At 38.3% G+C, this 26,754-nt stretch overlaps 2 protein-coding genes across 2 annotated transcripts in view; both read right to left on the bottom strand.

Moving 5' to 3' along the window:
- Positions 1–3,195, bottom strand: part of LOC127934435 (breast cancer anti-estrogen resistance protein 1) — a 78,874-nt gene extending 75,679 nt beyond the window's left edge. Inside the window, exon 1 of the mRNA XM_052531811.1 lies at positions 2,780–3,195. Within this exon, the coding sequence (XP_052387771.1) occupies positions 2,780–2,791 (12 nt within the window). The 5' untranslated portion in view covers positions 2,792–3,195. The remainder of the gene's footprint in view (positions 1–2,779) is intronic.
- Positions 3,196–6,368: 3,173 nt separating this feature from the next.
- Positions 6,369–26,754, bottom strand: part of LOC127934441 (craniofacial development protein 1) — a 28,957-nt gene continuing 8,571 nt past the window's right edge. The window contains exons 6-7 of the mRNA XM_052531821.1: positions 16,686–16,844; positions 6,369–8,489 (exon numbers count right to left, since the gene is read on the bottom strand). Coding sequence (XP_052387781.1) covers positions 8,399–8,489; positions 16,686–16,844 — 250 coding nt within the window. The 3' untranslated portion in view covers positions 6,369–8,398. The remainder of the gene's footprint in view (positions 8,490–16,685; positions 16,845–26,754) is intronic.

Below are 26,754 nucleotides of genomic sequence, written 5' to 3'. Positions count from 1 at the left end.
AGAAAGCGGCGCGACTAGCGTTTTCCACGCGTTTTTAGGTGCGATATGTGAACGGCCTTTAAGAATTTTATTTGTGCAGATTCTCCAGTACAAGGTTGTTTGCAAATGTTTAGTCGTAAAAGGCTGATAACATTGCTTTTTAAAAGTTAACATTTAAAGCTTTACAAACATGTTATGTGATCAGTTTGTCGTTTACCAGTTCATAATTCAGACTTGCAGCTTATGACTGAATGAGAGAGGTAAATGTTTGAGTATATTTAAAATGCACTTCTTTTCTAAGTATTCACTGCTCTTTTTCACACAGCAGGTTTTTTGTGTGTGCCAAACCTTCTGATGGATTTTACTATAAATTGTGAGTTCCATTCAGGTTTCATGCCATTGGCACTTTTTTTCGAAGGATTGTTTACAATTTCACAGCATAAGCTATAAAGCTTTTCCCCAGTAAATAATAAAATACAATGCACTGCAATTTTATTCTGTTTTATCCTTATACTTCGTGAAAATATTTTCTGAAAGATTCCTTAAGCTTTGTTTGGGATGTTAAACTACTTTAGGAGCTCTAAGGACTGCCATGGTGAAAACAATATTTGAAATCTCCTTGTGAATTTTGCTAGAGTATGGGTCAGTGTTTTGATTGCAGAAGAGTTCGACAAAGGATTACTAACATAATAAAACAACTCCAGGTATATTTTTGATGAGGATATGACAATGCAAAATGGTTAAAATATCTTAAAAATCTATGCTGAATGATGAAGACCCTTTATTAATAATTTACTTGGGGAAAAAATGGAAAAAACTAAAATATAAGTACATAAACCGATTAATCGATTAATCGTAAAAATAATCGACAGATTAATCGATTATCAAAATAATCGTTAGTTGCAGCCCTATAATATTTTACCTGTGTTTAAAGTCCAAATTTCTGTGATAAGATTATAGCAAGCTAGCAATCAAATTTTTTTTATAACTGAGGTTTGACCCAAAATGTATTATTTTTATTAATTTTGCATTATGTTATAATAAATGTTTTAAACAAGAAATACTCAAACTATCCACATAGTTTTTTTGTGTGATTATTATATTTGTTAAATATCAAATAAACTGCATAGTTGGAGCAGAAATTAAAATTTCGTAATGTACCAAGTTAGGAGATTCATATATGAAACATATTTTCTGTGCAAGCAAAATGCATACTGTTAACTGAAATATGCCCAAACTGATCTGAATCAAAAGAAGAATCGAATTAAAAATAAATCAGGAAGTTTGGATTAAAACCAATGAAAAAACCCTTACACTCCTGCAGGTTTCCTACTGATGCTAACACTACATTTAAATGCATTAGCCATTACACTTGTTGATTTTTCACTTCTTGGTGACATCTGTTGGTCTAAGGTAAATGAATCTCACTGGTTGTGTGGAAAACGAGGCACAAGACAAGCAGACCATACTCTCGTCATTGTGATAGAACAGCTGCTGCGATAATGTTCGTTCACACCGGGCAAAAACAGCAATCTGGCTTCTGGCGTGGGACATGGGTACTCAAAACATACACCATTCTTTGTCACTGGCACTGAGCATTTTCTTAAAGAGTTAAACTGAACAATGCACAGACCACTGGTGGCCTTCCGAGACCGTTTTCTTACTTGAATGCAAAGAGCAGAAGTGATTTTATTATTTATTCATAACATCATCAAGATGTCAGTTCTCCTAAAAACAGCAGTGGGAAAATATATAGGTGCCAAGCTGCCAAGACATGCAAATTAACTCCATTCCTCCCACAGGGATCCACAATGATGTTTTGCAGAACTGCGCATCCTCCACAGCCTTGTATTAGCAATCCACTGACTTCTACTTAACTTCAGTCAGCGAGGGCAAACATTAAATCGTGTTGCAGTATGACGAAATGAGATGCCAAAAGCAGTAGGGAGGCAGAACACAGGTCTCACAGGTTGGGACTCGATGGAGAGCTCTGAGCTGGGACTTTTTTGGAAACAGGTCCATGGTACAAGAACAGATTTTGCCTCAGGGTCAACCATGTTTACTTGTGAAAATGCACAGTATTAGTAATATTTATCAAGTATTGATTACAGTATCATGTTAACACAAGTAACAAATAAATCTGAATTTGTGACAGAAACTGTCCCGGTTCGACCATCCAATGAAAAAATCCATTGCTATTGACAGTTTTGAAATGCTGCAAACGAAAATAACTTTCAAGGGCCTTCTGTAAGGTCATAAGGTTCTTCATTCAATGAAGAATAATAATATATTCTATTATTATTATTGACAATGTAATAAATATTGTTGTTGTTTTTCTCCAACAAACCTGAAGCCAACAGAAACGTGAAATATTTCTTGAGGAAATTCTCCATCCTATTTGTGCGCCTATTTTCTATATTTCAGCTCATGGATTCCGAGGTTGTGTGTCAAAACCTCATGAGCTGCATATAGAGAAAACGCATTTTTGGGCATCTTTGGCACGCGCACCATTTCGGGCATCCTTGGAACACGCCAAGATGCCCAAAAACGCTGTCTCGATAGAAAAAAATGCATTGACTTGAGGGAACTACAAAAATACAGTTCCACTACCGTCCTGAACAGCAGCTTTATACTAAATGACCACAGTGCGCATCACCACAGCGATAGCGAGAGCAAACAGCCTATTCTTTCACACCAACATCTGGGCGTCCGGCACAAAGCATGCAGGTTACTATCAAGCCGTTCCGTAACTTTTCCACGTCGCGATGAATCATTTCAAAGGTTAAATTGAAGAACCTACCGGTACAGACATCTTGAGCGCCTTCTTTCAATCCACTACAAAACTGATGCTGATTTTAACGGACCAGTTTCTTCCCCTCCAACGGGTTTTCAGCAGAAAACATCAATTTGTGTTGTTAGGCTTCTCTCAGAGACCTTCTATTCCATGTTGTATGTAGTACGGGTGCAATCCGGGTCTCGATGGAGTGAGAAGTTTGATGTGAATGTTTTAGATGTGTCTCCTCTCCACCTCGCACGGGCAGCGCTGCGCAGTTTCACTCCTCCTCTCTCTCCAGAGACAGAGAGCTGCGGTTGGGCTACTATTAATATGGCTATGTTTGAATTAAAACGCTTCTCTTATTCCTATTCTCGTATAAAGTAAGGAATGACCTGGCTTCTGTATGTCTGTACTGCGGTGGCGTACACTGACACTTCACAGCACAGCGAACCAGAACGCTGCTCTCTCTCTCTCTCTCTCTCTCTCTCTCTCTCTCTCTCTCTCTCTCTCTCTCTCTCTCTCTCTCTCTCTGATGGAATCGTCAAGTCCTGTTTAAAGGGATACGCTCCTGTTACCTCGCTGTGGATAAACACGGCATGGTTTATAGCCTATTATACGCTGTTAACGGTGTTTACATTCGATACGTTGATGCTAGTCTCGTGCTACTGTGCTATTTAATGTTCTTTATACTGTTTTATTTCCCCCTCTCACTGGGAAAATAATATCTGTGAGAATACTTGGCATACGTTCAGTTTGACAAAAATCTGTTCACGCTCAAAACCAAACTAGTAGGCTACCATGCTCATGACGTAAATTTCATATTCAGCATGGGCCTTGAATTTTTTTATTTTGCACATTTTATTTTTTAGTTTGCACAAAGCGGTCCTGTGTCCTTTTTTAAAGTTTAAAATAGGTCTAGGAGACAAACAGTAAGGATAAACCACTGTAGATCCAACAACAATAGACACCCACACTGATGAGCAATTATGTTCTGAATTTAGAAATGTTGCAGAATTTAAATTAAACTTGTGTGGATTGAAACCCAAAAAGGTGTTGTGGCTGCATATCCAGTTTTCAATTATGTTAACAGTAAAAGACACATTTAACAAACCGCTTAAGATGCTCCTTTGAGACCAATGAAATAACATCTTGACGGATCGCAATTCAATGAGTAAAACTTTAACACAAAAAGGAACTATGACAAACTATAATTTCACTGTACATAACAATGGATGATATAGACAAGGGGTACCAAACTAAATTCCTGGCGGGCCCAAGCCCTTTAGTTCCAACACACATACCATGTAGTTTTCAAATAAGCCTGAATGACTTGATTAGTTGGATAAGGTGTGTTTAATTTAAATCTAAACTCATCAGTGCTCCGGCCCTCCAGAAATTGAGTTTGACACCCCTGATACAGACTGTTTGGTTTAAAAATAACTAATTATGTTTAATTCTCTTTTAAACTTTATTACTGATTTATGGCATCCTGAGGCATTTAAAAACTACCATATCTGCAGAAACACAATCTCCTTGACAACAAAAATATATAGTATCTATTTAGTATTAAATGTAGCAATTACCCATTAACATGATGAAACTGGCTGCAAACATTCTAGCATTTGACTCTGAAAGAAAAAAAATTGTGAAAGAAAAACATTAATAAAACAGATTTGCCAAAAGATGATGATACCAACAAAATGTTTGGCCCTTCAAATTAGCTGATCCTGAACGATATTCTGGGGCTGGGGGTTACTAACAAAGATTAAGCACATCTTTAAAAAAGGTTTCAATTTAATTTTCCCTTTAAGGAAAAAACTGTGTTATTTGTCAGACAGCAGATAGAAATATGTGTTGTGGAGGACAATTAGTTTACAAGCAGTATCATTCCCAATGCTCTCACTGGCAGCTATACCATGAGCACTGTCATTGGCTTTTAATTACACAGGGCAGCTGTGTGAAAGAAGTCAAAGGTCCTCTTCTAATCTTCAAATGTCTGTTAAATTGGTGTCATGGCACTCCCTCCCTTCATCTGCCAACATTGGCTAATGTTGAAAGGGCTAAGATACAGGAAAGAAGACCTTCAGAAGGAAATCTTTTTGGTGGGCTGCCAAAGAAGTCCATGTTACAAGGCTGAATTGACTGCAAAGTTGGGGAAAATGAACCTCTCTCTTGTGGTCTGCAATTGGATATTAGCCACCGAGCCGGCCCGTATGGAATCTATGTGGGCATAACAGATTTGGAACACCCCTCATTCATCAAGTTATATACTGTACATCTGACACCTCCTGTTTGTCTATTAAATAGTTTAGGTAATTTTATCTTGCTTTCAAGTACAGTAGTAGTCTCAGCTCTTTTTAACAAATTTAACCCATATCCAATTCCATTCAGCAAGATTTGACTGAATTTTCAGCAAAATCACTCCAGAAAGTACCATAAAAAGTGCAGCACATACTAACCTTAAAAGCAACCCATAAAGTTCAACAGGCAATGCACTGAAAATGTAGAAGGAAATCATTTTATTGTAGCTCACACTTGGGGAGTAGTAAATAGCCAGGAGTCCTTTAAAAGCTCCTCTTAACTCTGGCGACCTGGAGGTAAGAGGCATTTGGAACATTTTAGTCAGCTGTTATTTTAGGTTCTCATCACAGTGATTGTTTATAATTGTGCTCTCAACAGCGCTGTCTATTTTTAAGGTTTCTGCCCCTGTTTGAAGTCATGCACTCGGTGACAGACAGATACACATGCCTGGAGGTGAAGTTTGTGTTAAATATACGCTACAGGGATTCAATAGATGCCTAAGGCCCTGTTGCCCCATAGAGGTCTTTTTACATAGGACACTGCTAAGGGACTTCATCACAGTGCTGGATCTGTGGATGCACTGGATCAGATCCATTTTGGCCTGCTTATCTGACTCTATACTGTACATAACGCATTCTAAGTAATATTAATAACAAATAGTTTGTTACTACTGTGAAATCACTCAAGAAATGTACCCAAGATGTGAAATAAGATAAGAGGAAACAGAGAGAGGAAATGCAAGTATAGAATGGCAGGAAAGGAAAAAAAGTCTTGTGAAGTGGAAGTCAAAGTTAATGATAATGGCAGAGACAATTGCAAAGGGAAAATCAGACTCGCGTCATCAACACATCTAAGTGTAATGCAAGATGAAAGCGCTAGAAAAACTGAAAAAGTGACAGAAGGAAAGGGATGAAGGCATTATTTAGGAGCTAACAGCAGTGTTCAAACCCAAGAGAGAAAGTAAAATCAGGAGAGGACAGGTGCATTTGAATAAAGATGAGGGCGACAGGCTCCTCTCCACTCCTGAATACCACACACTTACCATTGACTTTGAGTGGACGGGGGAGGACATGAATAAAAATGTGGCTACCTCACTATCCTCCCACTATGCCTTCACATGGAAAGGGTGAAATGCATTACGTGCATGTTTAAAGGATCACTTCACTCAAAAATGTTGGTGGCATATTGGTTAAAACAGAGAATGAAGTCAATTTTCCATTATATTACAAAACAATAATATATATATATATATATATATATATATATATATATATATATATATATATATAAAGAATCACACAGTAGAAACAAGTAGTTTTATGTAATTTAATGCCAATGTAAGAAAGCAAAGTATAGCATTATAAATGTAAATGTTTAACAGTCAAAATTAAAATTGAATAGGTCTGACTGAAAAGAGATCACTCAGAATCTGAATACTCTCATGAAGCACAAGGTGTACGAGGATTTTATTATTTAATAAACTTATGTTGCCGTTTTGTCATTTTGGAAATTCTGCAGCTCACATCTTCATTCATTATACTGAAAAGAGTGGAAACAATGTACTTAAAAATGTACCCTTTTGGTTTCACAGAAGACAGAAAGTTAAACAAGTTTGAAAAGACCAGAGTAAATAATGACAATTTTCAGTTGGGGTGAAAGGTTTCTTTAAGAGTACAGCTATGCATGGAGTATCTGCAAATGACGTACTCTGTGATATGATTGTTTCTGTATGCTCATGCAGGGACATTTATTTATTTCGGCTTAGAATGTACCAGTTTATTGGTGTAAAAAAAAAAACACAAAAAGCCCTCAGTGCTTATCTTCGAGAACATTGATTAAGTGAGGGAATTATGCCAGTATCATTCAAATTCCCACCTGCAGAGTCTGATGTTTGCACAGGACAACATCAGAGCAGAGAACAGCTACTCATCTCCATTTGGGAAATAAGCCATGCAGCAGTGAGGCAGGGGACTGCTGTGAGGGTCAGCCATTACAGAAATCTGGAGAGATGCGTGGAGCATGCCGAACATCCTTCTAAATGGAAGTCAAGCAGCAGGAAATGGCAGTAAACAAATGTTGTGCCCACACAGGCCTACGCACAGGGAGAGGGAAGATTGAATTATGTAAACAAGACCATTATCTTCAAGTAAAAGGATGAACAAGTTACCGCCCATGCTATCAAAAGCCCCAGCATGGTTTTTCAGGAAAAATAACAAATTAAGAATTGACACATCAGAAACAAACAGTACTGCAATTTAGTCTGAAATATACATTATAGATTTACACAGCCATTATAATAACGCTTGAAATCATTAATGGAACTAATGATATTGCTCATAATTTACACTCTCTTTCAAAAGTTTGGGGTCAATTCAATTTTGTGTTATTTTTTGTCAAAGAAGTCTTTTATGCTTACCAAGTTTGCATATATTTAATTACAAATGCACTCAAAACAGTTATATTGTAAAATATTATTACTATTTAAAATAACCATTTTCTATTCTAATGTAATTTATTCCTGTGATGGCAAAGCTGAATTTTTTCCATACATTGATGAATAGAGATACAAAAAAAATCTTTTTTCAGATTATATATGTTTTTAATGCAGCTTTTGATCAATTTAATGCATCCTTTCTGAACAAAAAAAATTTATTAATTTCTTTCAAACAAAAAAAGAGTGATGCATGAATTTATGTAACTTGTCCCATTTGTGGTACATCCTCAAATCGTGCAAGAGAAGCTTGCTATTACTTTTCTTTGCTATATAGCTTACCATTTTAGCTGGAGAATGATAAAATGAGTGAAAAATCGAATAGACAACGAATTAAAAAAATAAAAATAACACAGAGCCATATCCAGAGATGAAAATATCATAAAGATTATGGCATGCACTTTTGGGGTTGAGCTATCACCCATAACGCCCCCGCAACAGCTTAGCAATGCACTAAAAAAACACTCAAAACACCTTTTATACAGTCAAGCAGCACTCACATTTTTTCAAAATGATAACTCTGAAACTACATGACTTTCATTGTCCGAAAAATATCTCACAGATTATTATAGTTTTGAAAAGGGGAAGGATTCAAACCTGTGCGATAAGAAATCCTTTCATGTTAAAAAAGCCCTGATAAAAGTGGACATGCAATATTGGACAAAGTAAGAGCGGAAGAAGGAAAAGACAATATGGCAGCTGTACATTCGATTGTGAAGGCAGTCCAGTTTTTGTTTTGGGGAGCTACAGGTCAGGGATCTATGTGACAATGAAAACCGAGAGTGTATGCAGGGTGTGTATATGGGACAGTCTGTGTTTTGATCAGTGAATATGTCTGCTCTCTCCTCTTGTCACCGTTTCATGTTGCTCAGACGCACACTCTTCTCCAACTCAAACTGCCGCTGGTCCACTCGCTCTAGGAAGTTCTTTCGCTCCACGTACCTACAGACACAGAGACAAGGAGGACACTGAGATAATGGTGGAAGAAATAAAGCACTTGTAAACAAGCCCTTGGCAAGAATGATAGTGACACAAAAAATGGGCCTGGGTCTTGCTCTGTTCCTTGTGTCTCTGTGAGTTCAATGACTACATACACTGAATATCATCTTTTTTCAAATGTTATACACTGCATCTTCAGTGATGCTTTTCTGAAGCATTCTTTCATTGCTTTTGTTGCTGTTTCCCATTGTGTCCTGGAATGAAGCACAACGGCCGTGAGTGGGGACAGTGGGGTGTTGGTAAATGTCAGCACTTAGGTGGTAAAGTGATTTCACACACACATTTGTTTCTTTTTTTAGGCATGCTGGTTTCCCAATGCTATTACCGGTCACAAGTGGTTCATATTTGTGAAGGACCGCAGAATTCCACATTTTGACATACTCAGTTCAGGTTTTGAAACATTTACTCACCCTCATGTCGCTCCAAACCTAATGAAAGTCAATGGGGTCTAATTTCCTTTTATAGATATATATAAATATATATATATATATATATATATATATATATATATATATATATATATATATATATATATATACATTCTCTTGAGTTTCACAGAGGAAAGAAAGTCACACAGGTTAGATATTTATATTGCATAAAAGGCCAGATGAAATGATCTCAGGCTAGAATTTGTCTCAGACAAAACAACAGTGGCTTTAGTGAATCAAATAGATGCCGGAGGTTATAGGTGTATGTATTCAGCCTCCCTGTTTATTGTCTTTACAATACTCGCTAGTACTCAGAGTAAGGATTCAGGCTGACATGCTCTGTTTTTGTGATTTTCCTCATGATAGTTTGGGTTCAGGTTCAGGGAGTTGGCTCAAGATCAGCAGAGAGGGGCATCTCCTACACAAAGCTTTATGTGAGGTCTAATTGAAGAGCACTGTGCACACTAGGAAAACACTGTGAGCAGCTGCTACGCAGTCATGTGAGGTTACAAAGCAGAGACCGAACATTTTATTAGATATCACATCACGCCCCTGCCAATGATGAAAAGAAGACAGAGAGCAAAAACTGATTGCCTCTGTCTTGTTTGAAGTCCTAATGGGATCTCTGTGAAAATCACACAAATACCCACATACTCACAAACACAATCTGGCTTGAGCAACACTAAGTTTAAATGGGTCATATCATGGTTTTATTTTACAGTTGGCATGGAATTATATAATTTTAAATGCTCTTGTTGTGGATGATTCCATGCATGTTTTATTATTTATTTATTTTATTTTTACCTTTTGTCAGTTATTAGTTTTATTTAGATATTTCTATTCAGCTGTAATTTCTATTTATTTCATTTCATATTTATAAATCCAAAGACTGTAGCTTTACAGTTCATTCATCTGCCACCACATATTGTCATTGAGTCATTTAGCACAGCGGTCCATGCATCATTTGGTACCGGGCTGCACAAGAAAGAATAAATAACTTACATTAAACCTGCAGTCGGTAACTTTTGGCGCTCGCGTCTGGCGGAAGAACATTGTAGCCGGAGCTACTTCTCTCTGTTTACACCTATGGCGAGTCACGCAGGTACTGTGCTACTCTGCAGCATTGCCGACCCCAACCAGAATAAAATAGTCCTAATATAAACACTTATTATAAGGGTACCGTAGTGATTAAGGAAAATACAAAAACACGGTTTGGAAAATGGATTCATTATGTACTCGCTCATTATATATCTTTTTTACATTTTCGACACAAAACAACTCTGTGGCACAGCCCTGCGCTGATTGGACCAGTAGAGCCGGGAGCGGTGGATTTTTGCGGTATTTTATATTTTTAAGGCATGTTTAAACGTCACCATAGCGACCAGAGTCAGTAAGCGTTGGGGCAGAGAGGATGTTATTCATGTTATGTTGTTGGCGTGATGTTATGAGGACGCTGCTAATAAATTTGCATACGAATACACAGTGGATTCATGTTATTACTATATTTACAATATACCACAGTTTTTATGCAAATTTTATTTTATTGTATTTTTCCGTTACATCTTAAAGCCCGGTCCGTGAAAATATTGTCTGACATTAAACCGGTCCTTGGCGCTAAAAAGGTTGGGGACTGCTGCTTTAGCAGATGCTTTTATCCATTTTTTATTGTATTTAAAAGTCCGTAAAAGTAACTGTGCTTCTTTGGGATGGCACCATCAAGCAACGTTCACTTGCAGAACGCAAGCTTCTAGCGGGCACATAAGTCTGAAGTAATGAATTTGGGTAAAGGAGTGCAGAGCCAGTGTAGCCTGCCTATGTCAGACTTCCTACTTCCGCTCAATTTCAGTTCGCTTCTGTACTCAGTCTGAGATAGCAAACCATCTCCCAGTTTTCCACCGGCTCCAAAACAGCCGGCCAATCAACGAACAGAGGGCGGGCTGAGAGCCGTGCTAAGTGCCATATTTAAGATTGTAGTTTAGGTTAGGGAAATCGAAAACGACAGCCGACATGGAGATGCTATTCGCTCTGTTGTGGAGAATATTCCCGGCATTTGCCAACTGAAGCCCAAACAAGAAGAGTGTTTGTTTCACATTTTGAATGGAGGTGATGTTGTGGCCTTACTACCGACAGGTTTTGGGAAAAGTATAATTTATCAACTGTTACCGATCGTCAGTGAGAAACTGACGAGGCCAAAGTCCGGCAAGGAAATAATTGTCCCCCTTGGTTGCTCTCATGGATGATCAGGTTAAAGAGGCAGCGAAACTCGCTCAATGGTTTTGTTTTCGGAAGTTCGAGGCAGCTGAGCCGGCACATAACACACGTCATAACCAAACGTTATGTAATTGATTTACGGGTAACCAATGATTTTAGACTTCAGACAACCCCCCCCCCCCCCCCCCACAAGAAAGTAAATTATTCCCTTCCAGATTCTGTCTACGTAGCAAAGCGAAGCAGCAGAGTTTGGTATTACCAGGCTAGAGCCAGTGGTGGTTTTGTAGGCAAACATCAATGCCTTGAATTTGCCAGTGCAAATTGATAAACAAAGGTGTGACGTGCATTCTTTTGGCTCATTAAAAAATAATCTTGCTGCCGCATTCTGAATTAATTGTAAAGGTTTGATAGAACTGGCTGGAAGACCTGCCAAGAAAGCATTGCAATAGTCCAGCCTGGACAGAACAAGAGCTTGAACAAGGAGTTGTGCAACATGTTCAGAAAGAAAGGGCCTGATCTTCTTGATGTTGAATAAAGCAAATCTGCAGGATCGGACAGTTTTAGCAGTGTGGTCTGAGAAAGTTAGCTGATCATCAATCATAACTCCAAGGTTTTTGGCTATTTTTGAAGGAGTTATGGTTGATGTGCCTAACTGGATAGTGAAATTGTGATGAAACAACGGGTTTGCTAGAACCACATGCAGTTCTGTCTTGGCAAGTTGAAGGTGATGCTTCTTCATCCAGTTGTGAAGGAACATAATGAATGAAAGAAATCTTAAAAGCCGAGAAAACCAACCAATGGATTAAAGACCCCTCTCTACATATTTTTCGATATCCCCTATTTTTTAAATCATAACAGTCATAAACTAGTTTGTGACCATTTTTCCCTCATCTCTGACCATTACAATTGCACTACAATTTGCTGCACTTACACATGGGCTAAAGGTTTGCTGTTGGGTGCTGCCCCATTTTTAATGAAATTTTTTAATAATTCAGTACTTCACTAAATTCTTTTTTAATTAAGGAACAGCTTATTTTTCATGATATGAACCATTTAAAAGCTATTTAAATTTAACTAGATACTTTTGAGTACTTTTGAGTGCCTGCAGTGTTTGAAGAGCACAATCTGTCAGAGGTCTGCTCTGTTCCCCCTACATCCCATCAAAGCGTCACTCTAACCTGTGTCTCAATCCCTTGATTCTCTGGAAGCTCGGATTCCCAACCAACCCTTTGCCTCCAGAGACTTGAGGCCCAGGGTTTACCAGCTACGTTAGCTCTGAAAGATCTGGGTGTTTTTGTCATCCTTCTTTTTCCTAAAAAATGATAAGACCTTCAACCATCAGTCTCACACTGAAAACAGCCTTTACAGTCCTGTGGGCATACAGTTTGGCCTAGTGGCCTGTGCACTATGCTTTTCTCTGGTCTGTGCATCCTCCACACCCTTCAGCGATCCTCCTCTTAAACCACATCTCTCTCAGAGGAACAGAAATATGGAATCAGTGGCAGACCATCATTTTTGCTGCTTTTTTTTAAATCCCCAGGCCAGGTTTTTAATTTAGTAACAGTTCCACTCCCTACAACTGCCTGACAGAGAACCAACACAGTTCTTTTCATCCATATATTAAAAATGAGGAGCATCAGGCCCTTTTAGGAAAGCCAGAACATCAGTGCTTGGTGTGCAGTGAGATTTAAATGGAAAGCTTACCCAAAAATTCTCAATTCTGTCATCATTTAATCACTTATTGCAAACCTGTCTGTTTTTGTCCATGTAATAAAAGTCAGTAGGCTCCCATCAGGTGACTATCATTATATAAATGTGGAAAAAAAACTAAAAAATATTAAAATAATAATAATCATAAATTATGTTTCACAGAAGTATATCATAAAGGTTTGAACAACATGAAAGTAAGTTATTGATGACAACATCTTCAATTTTGGCTGAACTATTTCTTTAACTTTACAATTGCATAGCAAGGAAGTAAACACAATGGCAAGTGGACGCACAAATTATGTCACTGGATATCACCATCCCCTCAGGACAAGAAGCAAAGTTTCTCCTCCCTCATCCTCATGCTTGTTTTTACACCAAATGCATCTTGGGAGTGGGGTTACGTCGCACAAATGTGGCACTGCATGACCCCAGAGTAATGTAGGATGGGTAACTATGGTGACAGGGCTAATTTAGAAGGGTATTCGCAACACAGAGGAAAGTTGTGAACACAACTAAGTTGATGCACTATAACCTACAGCCACAGCTGTGGCACGAAACCCAAGAGACCTCACAATTACTCATCTCCCAAAACAAACCCAACAAATGTTCCGCCTAAAGATTTCACTTCCTCCTAAACTCACCATGAATGAAATCTAATCATGATCATGGAGTGGAAAGACAGACATTGTGTGTGTTGATCTCAATTATGGCCTCGTTTAATTTCAGAGCCTTTTGAAGTCTTTAAACTGATCTGTAGATTACTAGTACTACAGTCGGTTCTGACAGGGTAAGTATACTTAATCTATGAACTTTATTTTCAATCCCTTAAACATAATCATTTGTATCTTAATGTTGTAATTTGCCAGAAAAGACCATGAATTTAGGTTTGTGGTAGAAACGATGGGGACAAGCAAAAACTAGCTTGCTATGTAAAGAAACCATCTGTACAGTGTATGGTTCACTCTCTAGCATCTCTATATGTATGTAGTCTCCATTACAGCAGGCATAAACCTTTTCACTGTTGACTTTTAGGTATTAATTATACATTTGAGATGAATGAGGTATGATGATGGAATCGATAAAGGGGTATATCTCTTGGATCAGATATTACTCAAATGAAAACCTCTTTCAGAATCCCCATCCCCATTTATTAGGGAAACAAGGGAAAGAACAGAATTTTCTAATCTTGCATTAATAATATGACTTTACTCTTGCATCTTTTATTTATTACTTTGATCGAATGATATGGAGGCCCGTTCATGTGTTGCATATTTTCTCGTATAGAAGAGATGTGAGCAGGAATGCCCTGCACACTTCTGATTGGTCAAGTAGGAATCAGCCAAAAATATACTAAAAGGCGTTCAAAAGAGTCCACTTGTGACAAAGCTTCTAATTTGTATTTTTCTCATTTAAAAAGAGCTTTTCCCGTTGCAAATGTTGAACTGAAAAGTTTACATGAATTTCAAAATGTGGTAGTGTGTGGCTCATCATCCTTTTGCATTAATGGAACATGATGTTGAGATGATTCAAAGAATAAACTTCTGACTATCTATACAAAGTGTCATATGATTGTCACAAATGTATCTATTTGATTAGTGACCAGGAAATAGTGCAAAATCATTAAAAAAAAAAAAAAAACTATTAAAGGGGGGGTGAAATGCTATTTCATGCATACTGAGTTTTTTACACTGTTAAAGAGTTGGATTCCCATGCTAAACATGGACAAAGTTTCAAAAATTAAGTTGTACGTTTGAAGGAGTATTTCTGTTCCAAAAATACTCCTTCCGGTTTGTCACAAGTTTCGGAAAGTTTTTTTTCGAGTATGGCTCTGTGTGACGTTAGATGGAGCGGAATTTCCTTATATGGGTCCTGAGGGCACGTTTGCCGGAAGAGCGCGCGCGCTCCCATATAGCAGAGCAGAGAGAGGCTGTGCACAGACAATCACTGATCAGAGCGAGAGCCAAATGTCACAAAAGGAGTGTGTTTTTGGTTGCCAGGGCAAGACAACCCTGCACAGATTACAAAAGAAAAAACAGCATTAAGGGACCAGTGGATGGAGTTTATTTTTACAGAGCATCAACGGAGTTGTGCAAGTGTTTGTGTTTGTTCCCTGCATTTCTAAAATGCTTGTTTTACAAACAAAGCCCAGTTTGACGACGGATTTGCATATCGTTTATTTCTTAAGGATGATGCAATCCCAACGAAAAAGGGTCACGATCGTGTGTTGGAACCACAGGCGGTGAGTAAAACTGCTTAAAATATCTCTGCCTCCTTGTTAGTGCGTCCACCTCCCATGCCGTAGACCCAGGTTCGAGCTCCGCTCGGAGCGAGTCCTTGCTGCTGCTGCTCTCGTTCAGTTTCAGCCTTCACAGCTGTCACAGCTTCCAAACGCTCTCAACGCAACTGGCGCTCGTGATTCTTTAGCTCCGCCCACACGTCACGCCTCCAGGCGCTCGTGTTTTTCCGGGAAAAATCTGTACAGACTATCTTTCTCTTATGAATATAATAAAACTAAATACTTTTTGGAGTTATGAAGGATGCAGTACTACTCTATAGGTACTCAAGATTAACATGATATTGAGTGAAAACGAGCATTTCACCCCCCCTTTAAACATTTGACTTCATAATATTTCTCCGGTTTTAAATCCCACTAAGCTACACCCTGTTTCAATTCCATCTCAAAGGAGAACCGTGATGAAACTTCTCGAATAAAAGCGAGAAGTCAATACTGCAATATTTCATTCACTTCCTGCAAACATTACGTTAACCTTCTGACCCTGGTCAACATAAGCTTTTTTGGTACAGCTTTGCATCATCAGCTTTTGAGTCTTATTCTTCACCTCTTTCTCCTCAAGGTAGCCATCAAGGCCAAGATAAGCAGGTTTAAATGAAGTGCTATTGGCTTAGCTCCCACACCCATTCATTCTGCTGATTTACTGAAAACGGTCTTAAGGGCAAAGTTAATCTCAATTTCTTTTTATTTCATTAACAATTGCGAAGATGGCACAGAGAGTGTGCATCATGATGATAATTAAATCATTTTAATTAAAACATACATTTGACAAACATATAACAAGAATTATAAAGCAATATTTATATTTATATTTGTCTAAACAAAGACTACATGTTCAAAAAAAGGTTTTACACAAATATAATGTAGCTCGAGTGCTGCTGTCTATTCTATTCTTTTCTATTCAACTTTTCACCTATTGCTATAACATAATAAAAAAATTAAAAACTTTCACAAGTGGACTCATTTAAATTCTATTGTATATTTTTTTCATGTAGTTCATCCCCAATCAACCAATCAGATGTGAGGCGAGCAGTCACCTGCATTGTGAGGCCACATATTTAACACCCACATCTCTCCTACACATGTACTTATGCAGAAAATCCAACAAAAGACAGCACGGATCTTTCGACTGAGAAACAGTAGGGAATGACTCATAATTTAGCCAGAACAGAATCTACTAACTTTTTGTACTCACTAGAAAATACATTTAAATGCTCATCCTTAGTGCTAAGAGCAACTGCAAAGGTCAGAATGTTATTCAAATGCATGCGCAGCATATGGTTTTTACCCCAAATACATTCATTTTACTGTCCAGTTAACTTCAGTGCATAATTAATGAATTGTAGTGTATTATAAAAATTGCACTGAAATACAATACACCAGCACACTGTGACTTTAAGCACTTAAGACACTTAATTAAATTTATTCAGCTATGATGAAAATCTCAGAAGCGAGTGTGATGTGTCTGTCTGGGTCATTAATGATGCTTAAACATACCCTTCTTTGCCTCGATTATGGATTGCCAGCTCATCTGCAATGCCCTCCTCTGTTTTAAAGGCATTCCAGTCCATCTTGGACTTCTCCAAAGTGCTCATCTTCTGCTTTTTGGCCCCAATGCGATTCAGGATGCTCCCCATGCCCGCTGGCCTCTTCACACTAGAGGAAAGAAGATCATAAAACATATTTTTTTCAAATATTAAAACTGGCTGTTCTAAACTGAGAGGGGCTAAAAACATGCACATAAAATAAGTGTGTGTGTGCTGCTATAAATGGTTTATTATGAGGACACCAATATGTATAATGACATGGGTACTACAACATAAACGTGGTTTATGAGGATAGAAAATACAGTTTGTACAGTATAAAAACCATTACGCCTATGAGGATTCGCCGTAAACCACAAATGCAAGTGTGTGTGTAGATGTACATGTTTTTCTACACTGGTGGGACTTAAACCTGAATACACAGGTATTCACTCATGGGGACTTGTGTCCATAACTATTGTTTGTTTGTTTTTCACTTCTCACATCATTTCTGTCATTCAAACTATATTTATTATTTCTTATTACAAAAGTATTATGATTTGAATTATTTATAAAAAATAAAATGATCCAAAGTGGAAGGAGAGGCCACCGATGCTGACGATAACATAGATGGTATGTTTCTCGCAACATGTAGCCAGAAACAAAGATGTGTTTTGAACATTACTAAAGTCATCTTGACAGGTTGCGCTTGGCTGCAGTAATGAAATGTTAAACGATCTGTGGAATGAAAGAGCTGAAGAGTCCAGACCAGCGGCCCTCCCTCTTACATGTGAGTGCCAAGGGGGAGTGAGTGGGCTGGGGGTCTGCAGGGGGAATGGGGGGAGGCAATAGGACCTTGGGGTGCATTAGAAGGTGCTGGGGTGTCCAAGGACACACGGTTTCATGCTCAGGCGAGTCATAGGACAAAGTCTGCCATGAGGAACGAGAAGGAAAATTGTGTGTACGTGGAAGATGGTACAATTGTTTTCAGAATATGAAATGAATATAAAATCTAAATAAACAAAACGATTTGGGTAGGAAGGTATTGCAATATCAGTTTCAGAGAGAACAAAGAGAACAAAACTGCATTACATCATTAAATCTTTTTTATATAAATATGTTAAAGCTCTGTCTTGCTTCTAGCTCAATTAAAATGAATGCTATGAACTTGAATTACTTCACCTCAGGGTAAAAAGATTTCATTAGTTTCTTAATGAACTGCAAGTCACAGTTTCCTCACTGTAATCGAATCGATTTAGCAGGACTTGTGTGTTCAACACACGGCGTGCACGTGCACAGAGGAATGAGGCGACCCACAAATAGTCAAACATGACTAATGTCTAAAGGTCTGACAAAATGCATCTGCCATCTGTGCAAGAACTGTCAACGTTATTCAAGGAAGAAAGCAGGATGGTGAAAAATGCCAAATGGAAACAATGAATGTTTTAACATCTGAAGGTACACAACTACTCTGTTTATTAATAATATTTTCCATTTTCTTTGCTATTGCCTTAAAATATCTGGTCATATTCATCCAAAAGTAAGTAAAAATTGGAATATACTATAAATGTATATACACACATATATATTTATATACATAGTTACACTTACTATACACTATAGCTATTTGCACTTCGTTAGATGCTAACTTTAATTGGCTCTGTACTTGTTTATTCTATTCTATTTTTTCAATATATATATATATATATATATATATACATACAATATTGGATTGTTATATGGACAACTTAGAACTACACATATATATTCATGCACTCCAGCAAACCGAAACGTCAAATAATGAAGCCCATGATTACATACATCTTTGTGCCAGCTGTTTTATTGCAGTGCTGTTCCCTTGATAGTAACAGTCTGGCCAAACAACACAGACAAAAATATTGTTGATATGCAAAAAAGGCAGCAAAAAGTAAAAATCAATAATGGTCTATTCAATACTGTAATTATATTCCCTCCATTACAGCTGCATCCACAAACACCTTTCATATGAGGAAAGCTCACCTGACTGCTGCACGACTAAAACCTTATTAAAGTCACATGGATAATGACCACAAAGATTTTCATATGAAGAATAACTCTTCCAAAACTGTCGCAAAGCAGCAGCCCTGTGCACAATGGAATCTCATTGGTTAAAAATTCTGTTACATGCATCTATATATTATATATGATCAAATGTTCTGTTTCTTCTGATTAGCTAATATTTCTACTTCAAGTGTGAAGAGACAACTGGGTCAAAAACCTGAAAATCATGGTGGGACTTCAAAATAAGTCCAACTAGTTAATATTAGTCCATAATTTACAAACAATGAGCAATACATTTGTTACAGTATCTATTAATCTTTGTTAATGTTAGATAAAAATACAACTTTTCCTTGTTAGGTTATGTAAGCACATGTCCATTAAACAATATTAACAGATACACCTTAAGATTTCAATAATGTACAGTATTAGTAAACATTGAAATTAACATTAATGAGGATGAATGAATATTAAAAGTATTTTTATTGTATCTTCATCTTCACTAATGTAGTTAACCCATGTTCAAAAATTATTATAAAGTACTTTATAGTCTCACACACCTTCAAAGAAACGGAACTGAACTGAACGCACTGTGGTTTGTGGAGCAAGACAAGAAAGAACAAAAGGGAGATGGAGTTGTTCAAAAACAAGTGATTTTAAGCCTTTGAAACGCAATCAGCAGCGAAAAAGAACTGATGTTGCTATATATGTACGCTGTCAGAGAGGCAAGCGCACGTGAAGACGGTGGTATTTTAGCAGCTTTATAGGCATTGAATGGTTAAATACACACACTTGTATGTGTCAAAATGCCCGTCTTTGCAAGTTTCCTCGTAAACAGTAATTTAGGTCTTAAGTGAAAGCAAACAGCTGAGAAAGAAAACGCGTGCAACAGTTTACTGGATCCGGGTAGCTCTTAAAGTGACAGCAGTCTAATATTCCTGCTCTCTGTCATTCATGTTAATCAAACAACAAAAGAAAGAAAATCTCGCACTACTCTTGACTAAATCACTTATGTAACTTTAATCAATAGGAAATATATATATACTTATACATATACTTGTTCTACTGTTGTTTTTATGTCCTATTGCTTGGATTTAGTTTCTTATTCTTATTTAATCTCTGACTGTTTACTTGTCTGCAGTGAACTTGAGATTTTTTTTTTTTAGTATTAGTTTTAGTTTTTTGTGATATTGACACTGGTGACTAGAATTATGAAATTCTATGGTATTAAAAATGCTGACATCATAAAAACTTTATTTAAAGCAAAAAACAAATATAATGTGATATATATAGTTAACGTGAAATAAAATTATTCATATCGTGATATAAGATTTTGGTCATATCACCCACCCCCTAAAAGGAACACTGCTTAAACCCATCCTGACAGGGAATCAATATACAATCAGGGCTCAACTGATCCTGTGTGCTATGCGGCAGTGTTGATGTGAGCAGGGAACGTTGGGCTGGGAGCCAGACCACAGTACACAAGTCTGGAGCAGAATGCTAAAGGCATAGCCAAGGTGACTGTGTACTGCCTCATCACCCATAGTGCTTAAGCTGAGAGAGATGTTTGTATGTATTACATAGCTGGCTAATAAAATACAGCTTACTGGGTTATACGCCAGTGCGGGCACCTAAAAGGCAAAAAGTCAACCAGACTTGAATTAAAACCGAGAGTGTAACAGGATGTACAGGGTAAAACAGTAGTCCGAAGTCTGAGAATTCAGTTGTTTATTTGCAGTCAGAATTCTCCCATGACTGAAGTCTTGTTTAAAAGCACAAACAGAGTCAACGTGTCCCAGGACTCTGTGTGGAGGGAGGAAAAGGCTGGAACATCCTATTCTGACTCCTTTGAAAACAGGAAGTAGATTTCCCCACCTCATTATATCGGTTTATGTCATCATAAGTTCACAGAGCGGCTCATAAACTCTGCATCGACCCGCAGTTGGTTGACAAGTCTTTCCATCTCCACTCTGAGTAATTACAGCCTTTGTGACATCATAAGAGAAGGCACAACAAGGCATCATGGGAGACTGACGCCAACTAACCCTGAATGCTTCACTCCATTATCTCAGTAGCTTGTTCGGATTGATCTAATAATCTTTTGCCACCTGAAGCGCTCACACTGGCCTAGTTGTAGACTAGCACGAAAATGTACAGGCGTGGGCCTGGGAACCACAGCTATAAACCCAGCTCACAAGTTCTCCATAGGACCTCATCGCAGCATATTGAGCCACATTCTGTCCGACAGACAGAAGCTGGAAGAATAGCCAGAAAGAGAGACCGATGGGTTACACAATATTCATCAAATCACACAGCATTCACACGCAATACGATGTGTGCATATTTCAACAGATTAAAGAAGTTAATAAATACCTCCCTCTGTAATTGGATCCTTGACATTCTAACCAGAAGACCTGTCAGTCTGTGCAGGCCACAGCACCTCCACCACTACCAGACTGAGCAAAGGTGCCCCACAGGGCTGTGTGCTCAGCCCGCTGCTCTTCACGTTGCTGACCGACGACTGCACTGCCAAGTTTAGCTCCAACCACATCATCAAGTTTGCTGATGACACAACTGTGGTAGGTCTCATCTGCAACAATGATGAAACACCCTACAGAAAGAAAGTGGCACAACTGGTTGAATAGTGTGGTGCAAAAACTCTGTCCCTCAATGTGAGCAAGGCAAAGGAGGTTGTGATGCACTTCAGGAGAAACTCTGTTAACCACCCCTCACTGACCATCGACAGCTCGACTGTGGAGAGAGTCAGCAACACTAAATTCCTGGAGGTGCACGTACCTGGACCTCACCTGGACCACCAACACTACATAACTCTCCAAGAAGGCACAGGTGAGTGGGCTGGACAAACCACCTGTAGAAACACAATCCTTTCTCTCTATATGCACCAGACACTTTCTTATAAACACTCCATGTTATAAGGACTTAATAAGATAACATGTTTACTTCAAAACATATTGCACTACTTGCTTCTTAACCTTTAATACCTCTTTTGCCCAATATAATGTACAATTATGATAAGCACTTGTATAGTCTGTCTTAGGTTATACATTTATGGGGAAGTCGTGGCCTAATGGTTAGAGTGTCGGACTCCCAATCGAAGGGTTGTGAGTTCTAGTCTTGGGCTGGACGGAATTGTGGGTGGGGGTAGTGCATGAACAGCTCTCTCTCCACCTTCAATACCACGACTTAGGTGCCCTTGAGCAAGGCATCGAACCCCCAAACTGCTCCCCGGGCGCCACAGCATAAATGGCTGCCCACTGCTCCTGGTGTGTGCCACAGTGTGTGTGTGTGTGTGTTCACTGCTCTGTGTGTGTGCATTTTGATGGGTTAAATGCAGAGCACAAATTCTGAGTATGGGTCACCATACTTGGCTGAATGTCACTTTCACTACATATGTATAGTCAACTATTTATAGTATAATATGCATAGTTAGATTACTGACAAAAACTTCCACAAGGAACAAAAATGTCTAAAATACCTGGAGATGTGTTAAAATTCCCATTCATCAGAGATAACTGGTGCAAGGATTCCCAGAATTACATGATCTGAAATCATTTTTAAGTCTCTTAGTTAACCAAGCTACATTTATTTGAATAAAATACACACAAAAAAAAGAAAATTGAGAAGGATCACTACAAATTAAAATACTTTTTTCTATTTTTACATATTTTTTAAAGATTTATTACTGTCTTCAGTATCGCAGTTTACTTTAGAAATCAATCAAAAATGCTGCTGAAGAATGTTTTTAAATGGTTGTGCTGCTTAACATTTTTGTGTAAAAAAAAATCCTGATTATTTAAACAAAATAAATCTTTTGTAAAATTATAAATGTCTTCACTGTTACTTTTGATTCAATTATTATGTCCTTGCTGAAATAAAGTATAAAAAAGTCTTACTGACCCCAGACTTTAGAACATCAGTGTATTTGCAGTTTTTATAGCATTATTCTGTAAGAATAAACTTTCATTTTTAATCGCTTTTGCAGCCAGACGGTGCGGTCATGGAACATGCTAATCTTTAAGACCAAGCCGACCAATTGTCTGGTGTGCCCAGCCAGTTAGTGAGGCTGACTAGTAATGTTATCACGATTTGTTTCTTCATCATTTTAGCTTTAATATTCCCAGCGGCAGTACATCAATGTTGAATTTTGAGACAGGGTTACAGGGTCAGGGTTGCCAGAACTGCTAACAGAAAGCTAAAACAGTCTCAGAGAAGTTTCTCTCCAATTCCATTAAGCACAGCTGGTACAACATCAGAGCACCAACTGTTACAAATTCACCACATTCAACTATACATTTCAAGACAATTACTGTCAAGAATTTAATCCTCCTGCTGTGAGCAATGGTCCCAATATTACCCACAATCCACATAATACAATTACAGTTGAGGTGTGTATTTGTTTTAAAACAGTATGTGTATAATTAAACAAAAATAAACTAATCTGTGTCTAATAAACATGACCCTTAATTAGAACAATTGGCTTTCCCTACCGCTCACTAACCAAATCATTGATTTGATTTCAAAATATACATAGTTTTACACATACTAACCCATTATTCTTTAACTTGAGGAAACAACCCATTTAATAATCATACATTAAATAATAAATCAGGCTAAACAAGTGTAATAATCTTAGATTCAATGTACTACTAAGAGGCAAAGACAATTTAAATCTGTGCATGACTGTTGCATCCAGTATGTACTGCAACATAACATTTGGTTGAAGAACACAATCTAGAGCCCCCTAAAAAAAACTATGTGTAAAGCCCGGGACACACCAAGCCGACGATCTGCCATTTGCCATCGTTGGGCCAACCGCGAGCGATGGTCGGGCTAGTTTTCTTGGTGTGTTCCACACGGCGGGCTCACATCTTTGGCAGTTTGTCCGAATCAACATGTTGAATTGGCATTGGTGACGTCGAGGCTGTTGGCGACAATGAGAGCTCTGATTGGATGTTCAGTTTACCTAAGGACTCAGTGCAGAGAATGAAAGCAAAAGTGATGAAGACAAGCATGTGAGTGAAGGCGGTACAGACAGTAGGCTGTTTAAATGCTACGTGATCTTTCCCAATCATTCTAATACACATATGTTTTCACATCAACAAATAAAGTTTAAAATCTATTGCATAACTTATAATTTGTCCGTTAATAGGCTGTGAGCAATCTGTGAGCAACAATAAATCTACTGAAAACACCAATAATCTCTTATTAAATCAGCATTGAGAGTGCTGTATGTGCGTGTAGCTGTCATTTGTCTGTTTCTGCCCCGTGAACACAAGGCTGTCACACTTTGTTCACCTTACAAGTGTCCCAGTTCCAAGGTGTCAGTACATTTCCCATCTTCAGAGCCAATGCCTGCTCCTTGCTCTGCATTTCTTCTCTCACTCACGTACTGCTTCGATCCTCATTCCACTCACATATTACCATACTTTGCGAAAAGTCCAGATTGGTAGTTGCACAAATCCATAAAGCTTTCCTTAGCTAATTACGGTCTCATTATATCTGCAGAACTGATAAGAGCGAGTTACTATAATCACTTCCAGCCATTTTGTTTCAAATGAGGCTAATTTCCTTCCTGAAAGGGTTTTCTCTTTGTGCTTCAAGGGAAACCGGCAGGGGCAGTAAAATGAGGAAGGGGTCTTGAGTGGACCCCAAACTGACGCTCCCCATCTGTTCCCACAATTTTGGAGTGGAAAGCATCAACCAACTTTCCCCTCAACGTTTAGACTATTGATGTTCCACAGCTGCACTTCAGTGAGTATGGAAATACACTTCCTGGCACAAGCAGGAGCCGTCTCAAACCCTGGTGTTTCAAGATGGGGCCTGACGAGGACTGAAGTAGTCTAGTTGTGTCTCATTGACAGGCTGAATAGAGGCTGATGGAGCTCTCAGGAACCGCAGAGAAACTGGAAGGTGGTAAAGTGTCTAAACAGCAAGAGCTGATTTGACATTTTTAAAGTGTCTGTGGTGAATTCCTCCAAGAAATGTTAAGCGCTACTTTGGATATTGAAGTAAGCACACTTAATATTTCATATGCGATTCTACATTCAGAGCTGAAGCTTGATTGTAGGTCATCCCAACTGTTGAAACCCTTCACAAATAAAAAAGTTTCCACAAGGGGGTTTTCACAGCAGTTTCACAGAAGAACCATTTTATAGGTTCTTTGTGTAACCATAGATGCCAATAAAGAACAATTTGTAGGAGTGTAGCAGCAAATATTAAAAAGATATATTAAATATACATCACCTGAATGTCTGTGTCGATACAGTACTGTCAGATGCAACCGCAGTGTGTTGCCACATATTTACCACCTCCTGAGACGATGGCTTTCTGAGATCTCTTGTTGAACAGGGAGCCACTTGGGGAATCTGTATCTGTTTTGGCAGGAGCACACACACTGACATACAAGAAACTGTGTGGCCTGATCTCTTTCGGGCCACGGCACATTTTTAGATGCCAGGGGAGTGAAGAGTGGCCTGGTTTTGTCAGAAGCATTAGCTGGGAGACGGAGCACAAGGCAGCGGCACTCTGATGTGTCCAGTGGTGAGGGGGCGTGAGATCGAACCCTCACTTCAGTTAACATGCATTCATTAAAGCGTGAGGACAAAAAATCCAGCTGTGAGGAGACAGGTAACAGGTCATTTCAGGTCTGCTAATGAAATCCTGAAGCCTTTCCAATTTAGACCCGGAACAAGCTTCCCTATGCTCACTTTTACCTCATTATAAATGGTTGGGTGAAGTGGTTAATAATCTGAGCTGGTAACAGAAAGATTGTTAGTTTGAACTCCACACTGAGAGAATCATTAGCTCAGTTGGTTAAAGCAGGGTTTTCAATCTTCTTGATGCAGAGGACCCCCAATTATGATTCTTTTGAAAATAAAAAGGCAGAAGATATATATTTGTCTTTAGCATCTACTTGCACTTGAATGGTATAAGAATCGCATTAAAATGCACACACATGAATCGATATGCGAAATTGAAATGCATGTCTTATTGAATTTACGATTCATGGAAAATTGGAACCGGTTCTAAAATGGAAATGGTTCTTGATTCAAGTCCCATAAAGACAGCATCAGTCATGACTATTGTGCCTTTGAGAAAGGCTGTTTCTAAACACAGCCCAAGAACACATGATGTATTGACTTTATGATGGCAGGGATAACATTGCTTAAAATCCCTGCTGTATGGACTACTGCAGAACAGCTTAGTTTTACTCGTCAGCATGGAAGAAATTATTCACTAATACTTTGAATATTGCCCTGAGCGTGAGAAAATTGAGAACTAGAAAGGACTAACCAAAAACCACAACACACAACTATTAAAATTACTGCTTAGACAACAATGCTTCTTTCTTTATTTGTGTCAACCTTAAATATATATACAGTATATGACAAAAACTGTTCATCCACATGCACATACACACTCATACAGTGTACAGTCTATTTTACAGTTGATGAACTGCAAACACATGGCTTGCCCCAACGAAGAACAAGGTTTGTGACTGTCCTGTAATAAATGGAGAGCAAGGTCGTTTTTAGGGTCCTAGAGATGAGGCTCTATTAGAAAAGCAGAGCTGTGACTGGCGCATGTGGAAATCATTAGTTTAAGTGGACGTATACAAAGCTTTCCCAGAACCTCTTTATGTTGTGTTACTCATTCACATACAGCAAGCTGACGGGAAGCCAAGGGGAACAGAAACAGGAAGACAGAGGGCAGAGTTCTTCTTTGTGAGTGCATGCACTTATCACCTTTATTTGTGTAGCGCTTTATACAATACTGCTTGTGTCAAAGCAGTTTTACAGAGTCAAACATGGAAATAGTTTGTCAATGATGCAAGAAGATGTGTCAGTGATGTCATCATCCAGTTCAGTTCTCTTTCAATAGTGTCTGCGCAAAAAGTCAAGCGTCCTCAACTAAGCAAGCCAAAGGTGACAGTGGCAAAGAACCAAAACTCCATCAGTGCCAGAAATGGAGAAAAAACCTTG

Source organism: Carassius gibelio, chromosome A18 (assembly GCF_023724105.1).
Source record: "Carassius gibelio isolate Cgi1373 ecotype wild population from Czech Republic chromosome A18, carGib1.2-hapl.c, whole genome shotgun sequence".
NCBI lineage: Eukaryota > Metazoa > Chordata > Actinopteri > Cypriniformes > Cyprinidae > Carassius > Carassius gibelio.
Note: the sequence above shows the minus strand (reverse complement) of the source record. Positions and strands in the feature narration are given on the sequence as shown.